This window comes from Chamaea fasciata, unplaced genomic scaffold, assembly GCF_029207755.1.
Source record: "Chamaea fasciata isolate MVZ Bird 193981 ecotype frontalis unplaced genomic scaffold, bChaFas1.0.hap1 SCAF_9, whole genome shotgun sequence".
NCBI classification, from domain to species: domain Eukaryota; kingdom Metazoa; phylum Chordata; class Aves; order Passeriformes; family Sylviidae; genus Chamaea; species Chamaea fasciata.
In genome coordinates this window covers 24220532-24228083 of record NW_027094094.1, presented here as the reverse complement: position 1 = coordinate 24228083, position 7552 = coordinate 24220532, and the positions used below count along the sequence as shown (strand labels likewise).

General features: G+C 46.9%; 1 protein-coding gene across 1 annotated transcript in view; it reads left to right on the top strand.

Annotated features, from left to right (window-relative positions):
* The first annotated feature begins 1476 nt into the window (after positions 1–1476).
* The window catches only part of ZCCHC24 (zinc finger CCHC-type containing 24), a 103599-nt gene continuing 97523 nt past the window's right edge, over positions 1477–7552 (top strand). Inside the window, exon 1 of the mRNA XM_066191527.1 lies at positions 1477–2034. Coding sequence (XP_066047624.1) covers positions 1795–2034 — 240 coding nt within the window. The 5' untranslated portion in view covers positions 1477–1794. The remainder of the gene's footprint in view (positions 2035–7552) is intronic.

The following is a 7552-nucleotide window of genomic DNA, read 5'->3' as shown; positions in this document are numbered from 1 at the left end:
TTTATTAAGTGACCAAGCCTCATCCACCTTTTCCTTCTTCAAAACACTATGCAACTGTTTTGAGTATGGGATGCAATTTGATTGAATTCTTCTGTTATGATCTCCGTTGTAGACAGAGTATAAAGAAAGACCCTCTACACTGGTAGAAGTTTGTTCCTTCTCATGCTGATGTACACATTTTTTAAAAAAATAGCCTCACTAAAGAAATTCAGTTTGATTCAGCTAAGATGTTCTAAGCTTGACTTTGCAGTTCTGAAAAGTTAGAATCTTCACCTGCATTTAAATTCCTGCAAGCAGATAGTTCTGCTGCCCTAACTAGCAGCTCTCAAAAGTTGAACGCATCCATCTTTGGTGTTTGCCTCTGACAACTGAACAGCATTTTCTACTGTGTGTATGCTGCCCCTCGTTTTCTGTCTCTTGTAACCATGCCTTTTCAGAAAGCGACTTTTCTCCTATCTTGGCAGAGACATATGAATTGTTACAACAAACCAAGATGCCAACTTTGATGTTCCAAAGATTTTTTTCTGTTATCTAAGTAACGAAGGCTTTTTTTCCCCCAAAACCATATTGGGAAAACACATTAATTTTTATCCTTTTGCCACTCAGCAAAGAGCACAAGGAGCTATGATCAAGTTTTTCAGTTACCTCCTGGGAGCTCCTTTGAAAACTCCTAGTTTGATTACTACGGCGTTTGTATCAAAGTGAGAAATAGCTGCCCTGTTCCACTCATCGCAGGGGAGGCAGCAGGGAAGAGTTTATGAACTGTAATTACCAGCTAACCCACTCAGGCTCCTTCCTAAAACAGGAATCATCCATCATCCTCTTTTGTGCTACCGACTCCTTAAAAGGCCTACAGAGCTTTAACTCCCGGGTATCCCACCACAGCCAGGCTCCCCAAGAGCCCACGCCAGGGCTACCTAGATGGATTTCAAAGGGAGCATCGCGCCGCTCGCCTGCCTTATTTGGAAAACCCTAACTCTGCACGGCTTGGCACAACCTCAGCGCCCGCGCAGGGCTTCGGAAACTCTGTCAGAGATTTAACGAGAAGGAACCTCAGATTGCAACGAACTCCCAGCGCCAGCAAGACAGAGAAATGAGAGCAAAAAGACAGGGCGGGCTGACAAGAGCCGAGCGAAATTTGTCGAGTTAAAAACAAGCCCAGAAGGGCCCAGCGAGGAGCCCTCGGAAGGGCTTTGCGCGTGTTTGGAGCAAAAATCTTAAGAAGGAGGAAAAGGAAGGCCGGGGAGCGAGCGAGGGAGCCGGCGCGAGCCAGGCGGGCGAGCGGCCAGCGGTGCGGGGACACGGCGGGCAGCAGCGGGGACCTCGGCGGCACACGCTCCTCTCGCCGCGCTCGGGCGGGCCGGGCGGGGGCGGAGCGGCGCCGGGACGCCCCTGCACCCCCGCGGCGGCCGGGAGGCCTATGGGGGCGCGGCGCCGCCGCCGGAGCGCCGGCAGCCCCTCCCCGCCGCTGCCTGCGAGAGTGGGAATAAAGACAGATAGCGGGGCAGGCACCGGCCGGGCGGGCGGGACGGAGCGCGCACAAAGTTTCCTGCGGAGCCCGCGGGCGGCGGCAGCGATGCCCGTGCTGCGCGGAGCGCTGGGGCTGCGCGGGCGCCGCCGGCCTTAGGGGAGCGAGAGCGGCGCGGGGCGCGGCAGCGAGCCCCCGGCCCGTCCTCTCCTCCGGGCGGCCAGGAGGAAGCGCCCCGGGCAGGGACGGGAGAGCGGCACTGCCGGAGCGCGGGGAGGGGGACCGGCACCGCGGGGCCAGCCGCGCCGGCGGAGCCGGGGGGAAAGATGAGCTTGTTGTCAACCATCGACACCAGCGCCGCGTCCGTGTACCAGCCCGCCCAGCTCCTCAACTGGGTCTATCTCTCGCTGCAAGACACGCACCAGGCCAGCGCCTTCGATGCCTTCAGACCCGAGCCCTCCTCGTCCCAGCACCCCGACCTCGGCTACACCAAGAGCACCCCGGAGCTGGGCTCCTCACTCAGCTCCAGCTATCTCAACAGCTTCTTCCAGCTCCAGCGGAGCGAGGTGAGTCCGCCGCGCCGCCCGGCGCGGAGCCCCCGGCCCCCCCCGGGCCACAACCGCCATGATGCCTCGGCAGCCTCCTGCCCCCTTCCCCGGGCCGGACCGAGCCCGCCCGGAGCGGGGCAGCCCCGCTCCCCGCCGCGCAGGCTCCTTGTCCTCCCGCCCGGCCGGCCCCTTCCCGCCCGGCGCTCCTCGCTGCCCGTCCCGCTAACGGGCCGGGCGAGGCGCCGCCGCCGCCGCCGCGGCATTGGCGCGGCCGCCGCCTCCTCCCGCCGCCCGCCAGCGGCGCGGGGCGCCCGTGTTGACAGTCTGGTCAATGGTTACACGGATTTCCCGTGCGCGGCCGGAGGGACGGGGGGCAGGACACGCAAAAAGTGCTACATCCGTCATAACGTGCAAAAATATCACCGCCGCCACCTCCCTCCCCCCCCCCCCCTTTTTTTTTTTCTCCCTTAAAGTGTTACTTTAAAGCTTGATACAAGAATCCATATGGCTTAAGAGAGATCAAAAGCAGGCACTATTTGAAAGGGATACAAACAGGAACGTGATAAAAACAGCGAAAAAATTCTTTGCACGTTTCATAACGCAAAACAAGACTAAATGTAACCAAAGGGAAGGAAGCTAAAAAACTGGGGTATGCAAAGACAATTCGCTGTGGAACTCCCTGTCACAGGAAGTTGTTGAGGTCAAGCACTTCTGCATTGGAGGGATTTCACATGTGTGGAGATACTGCAAGGTGGCACCTCACACACCACAGCTCCCAGCCTCTCCAGAAATGATCCAACTACAGTTTGGCACCCTACTGTGGGACTCTTGCAGGAGGCATTCAACAGCGGCTGTGTTTGATATGGTCAGATGGACTATACATCCCAACCTGCTCTGGCACTTCCCACAGAATGACATTTCAAAGTCCTTCTAGCGCCTTTTATGTTAAACATCGACTTAAAATGTATTCTCAATCAAAATACACCCTTCTGTTCTGTCAGAAAAGTTATAGAGTTATTAATTAAAACCAAATTCCCCAACTGCTCTCAAAATAGAACTGCTAACAGTTGAGAGCCAGAGTTGTATAGACACATTTTCCTTTAATTAGAAATTCTTTATCCTTTAAGAATTTAGCAAAGCACATCCAGTCTCCAAACAGGCACTGTTTTTGAGAATATGTGGTTCGAAACCCATTCAACCTGGTTAAGTCTTACTAAGCATGACACGACACAGGCAGTTTAACAACATATAGACCTAACAAGCACATTGATTTTCCAAAAAGATTAGCAGGCAGTGCAATTTATTAGCTACTCACCTGTTGATGGCAAATTGTAGATTTTGCCCCTTCCTGCTTGGCTTTCAAGCTTTATGGTACCCACAGGTAGCAGCTAGACTCCAGGAGTTCAGCCAGCATGGATTCCAGATTGGGACTCTGTTCAGACCCGTGTTTGTTGGAGTCGGGATACATTCTGCTCACAGCAAGTCCTTTATTTTTTGGGAGAAAAAGGAAGAAACAAGTAAATGGAGTCTGCATTCAGGAAGCTTTTGAAACAGTCTCTGAGAAACAGTTTTCTCTTCCTGACAGTTCCCCGAGTTCATTTTCGGCTTCTACTATACTCTGTGCAAGTAGGGGCTAATCCTTTTGTCACACTCCCTTTCCACTTGGCTCATAGTTCTTTCCATTTTTTTCCCCCTAACCTTTTTTCTTTCTTCTGGAAAATAATTTCCCTGCTATGCCAGGCCTTCCTCAGGCCCCTGTCTCTGCCCCAACTAAAGCAGTCAGTCCCTGTGCAGCCTCCTCCTAGCTGTGCTGTTTTCAGATCCCAGAAGTCACCTTCTGTGTGGATTTCTATCATCCACAAGCTGTGACTTTATTCTGCTCTTTTTAACTTCATTACGGTTTCCTGAGGCACATGAGCAACAGCAGCAACTGAGAATGCCGGCTCTGTAGAAAGCCAAGAGCATTCACCATTCAGGAAATAAGAAGCCATTTCATTCTATACAGATATTTATTATTTTTTAAAAGATTAAGCGCGTTAGTTTGTTGCCATTCGTTTTCCAGCCTGTGATGATAGCATTGACTGTGTGGCTGTTGGAGACATTTCTGTGTTTCCAGTATTTACCTGAACTATGTCTTAATGCGTGGTAACCTGAAAAGAGGGAAAGCAGCACAGCTATCTCCTATGGTGTGGGAATTCATCTGCCCTGCTGGATATACCCTGAAGGAAGTAGGGAACCCTCTAATTTCCCAGGCTAACACTGCCTGCTTATACAGCAGCTTTCATTCAAGGCTTTAGAAGGTGCTAGAGATACTGTTGCTCAAAAGAAGTTCTGTCAATATGTTAGATGCTCTCTTCTTTCCAGAAACTGGAAACTAGACTGCTTTCTGGCAGGAGTCACACGAGAGTTTCCGACAATGTCATGCTCTTAATTCTTGAGATTCTAACATCTGTTTATTTGCAGATGCCATTGGGTATACACTACATATTTCAACCGCGTAAAATTATTTCGGAGAGCATTAGTACTGTATGCTGTTTTTGCAGCAAGTGGGCTTATGCTATCTTTGGAACAACACATAGCTTTCCACAGTTAAACTGTTGACTGTTTTCTACACAGTGCTTGCTTTGGTTGGCATTTTTTTTCCCCCTCATGGTTTTGTCCTGGGTTGGCTTAGCCTGGAGCCGAGCTGTGACAATGATTGACACATAGCTGTACACAATATTTGGAAAGTGACCTAATGAGGGTCCAAAATAGCAACAGATTGAGAAATGATAGGATCATAGGGTGTAAAATAGTTGCGTGTCCTGTATGTTGCCTTGCAATTGAAAATTTCTGGAGAAGAACACTTGGAATAAGAGACAACACTTGTGAAAAGTTGCTATTATACAGGGTTTGCAAGTCTGCATGGCAGTGCCTGTGTATGTGACTTGCATACTGACCAAAGGACAGAAAAAAAATAAAAGTGCCAGCACCCACAGAGTAAGTCTTGTACTTCAAGATTTTTGTCCTCCAGACTTTTTCCACTACAATGGATGCCTTCTAAATAAACATGATGAACACAGCTGTTTGGTGCATAAAAGCCCATTGTACCAAGAAAAAAAAAGCAATAATAAAGGTTTAAACAGTAAAGCAACAATGAACGTTTTGTTCCGTATGCAAGACTCATTTTGCAAAACAGACCTACTTTAAACCAAACTTTATGGCAGCATTTGTTGTCCTAGATATGAAATAAAAGCATGTTAGACCATTAAGATGCAGTAAATTGGCCCTTGAACTGAGCTCCACCCTCATTATAACACCATCCATCAGAGCCAAGTATTTGAGGCTTTGTTGTGAGGCTGGTTACATGGACTTTAATGCCTTTGAGACACAGCCAGGTATCTGTGGCTTTGTCACTGAGGGGTATAATTGAAAAACCTGGAGTAAGGGGGCAAGAGACTCATAAGGTATTTTCCTACACTAATAGAAGGCATCCTACCAGGTCAATGCTGTCTTTGGTCAAGAGGAGACAGCAAGCAGTAACTAGAAATTATCATAATATAGTAAACTTTTTTCTCTACTCTGTCTCTTTCAAGAGCAAAATTCCTTCCTGGAAACCTCTGTGGCAGCCACTTTCTGCATCTAAACCGGATTTTATTTAAGTACAAATAACTGCACATACCAGATGAGAAAATAATCACCATTTTCATGTTTCCGACTGGGAGAGTTACAGATCCAGTCGTTATAGGCAAGAGGGGAGCTAACTGGGAATGAGAACACACCAGCTAGTTCAGTTTGCTACAGTAAAGTATGGAACACTTGCTTGGGAAGAAAAATGTGTAGAGTTAAAAAAAGTTTACAGTGTGCTGTGGAAAATAACATTCACATCCCTGTGAAACAGAAGCAGGTCTAAAGCAATGGGATAGATTAGGTAACTTTCCAAAGAAGACAGTGACATTCAGAAGATAACAACAAACCCTGGGGAAACTCTGGAAGAATAAAAATGTAGGGAAGGAAATTGGCAGTTCTACAGAAAATATATTTTATCAGTCAAACTTGTTGTCCATCTGTCTTTCATAGAATTAGGGGGGTACGCACTAGGCTGATACTTGATAAGGATCTGTTATTTGGCCTAGATGACGTAATTTGCAGGATAATTATAAGATTAAAGAACATCTCCATTCTCTTAGTATCATAAGAATACAAGGATTGCTACACCAGATCAGGCCATTGGCCCCCTAAATTAAGTGCAATATTTTTGAGAACAGCCATGATTAAAAGATTTAAAAGAGAAAATGAAATGCCTTTGAAGAGGCTGCTCACAACCAGTACGGTCTGAAGGCAAACTCAACAGAAATGCAGGTTAGCAGAAATTGCCATATGCTCCAAAACAAGTCTAATTTGTTTAATTTTGTGTAACATTATTAGTTATGCTAAACCAGAGCATGTTTTTGATCCACGGGGTACTGAATGTGCTAGGCACTGAAGTGAGGACTTGTTGCTTTCTCAGCTACAGACTGACAGAGTGGCACAGTCTACAGTTCCTGACCGTGTCCTTTAATAATAATGATTATTATTCAATTTATTTCCCAATTGGAATTTTTTTTCTCACTATTCTTTGTGTAAGTACCAACACTGGAGTGCCCTTAACCATCTCCAAGTTTTATTGAAAGGGCACTAGCATAACAATTCCTGTGCTGCAGGAACTTGTGCTCTCCGCCTCGGGATGATTGTGCACTCATAATGTTTTGTGGCTACTTAAAGTGCCAAACAAGTAATTCCAAAATGCTTTTCAAGAAGTTAAATGTCAATTCTCACATCAGTCCTCATAAGGGATTCCAGGGAGCTGAATCTCTTACATTAATCAGAGGACAGCATGCATTTGGAGATCTTGGCAACACCAGCCTCTGTCCTCCCTACGCAAGCCAGCTCCAGAGCCCTTTTGATGGTGCTGCCTCAGCACACACAGTGCAGCTTTCACAGCCCACTGTACATGGGTCTCAAAATCTTAGATCCTCTTACAGGTTTTTGATCGAATGACTATTCTGTTCCTAATTCCAGTTGGACATATGCTTTAAAATGCAAAAATTCAAGGGTTTATGTCTATAAGCACTCTCTTTTGCTTCCTGTTCTTATCTCTGCAGCCGTGGCCTCCGGCTTTGCTACTTCTGTAGTCTTTGGAAAACACCCACGTTTGCCAGGGAAATAAAAGCCCCATGTATGAATGTACTATAGGAAGTGGATCTGAAAATAAGATCTATATCTTGTATAAAAAGCGTGAAACTTCAATTATTATCCAAATGACACTCTTCATTTGTATCATCTAGGTATGGCTTTAAGCTTCTCTATTGTCCAGGATTAAGTTTTGTTTATGTGTGTTTTTGTAAGTGGACAGTACTGCATGAAGCAGATACTCTTCTTACTCTTGACACTTAGGCTGAATTACCTAATAGCAATTTGATTGCAGGAAGAAATGCACAAGAGCCAAATTTGCTTTACCAAAGAAAACATTCTAAATACAATTATGTTGCTTTTATTCTGGCTTCCTTACCTAAGA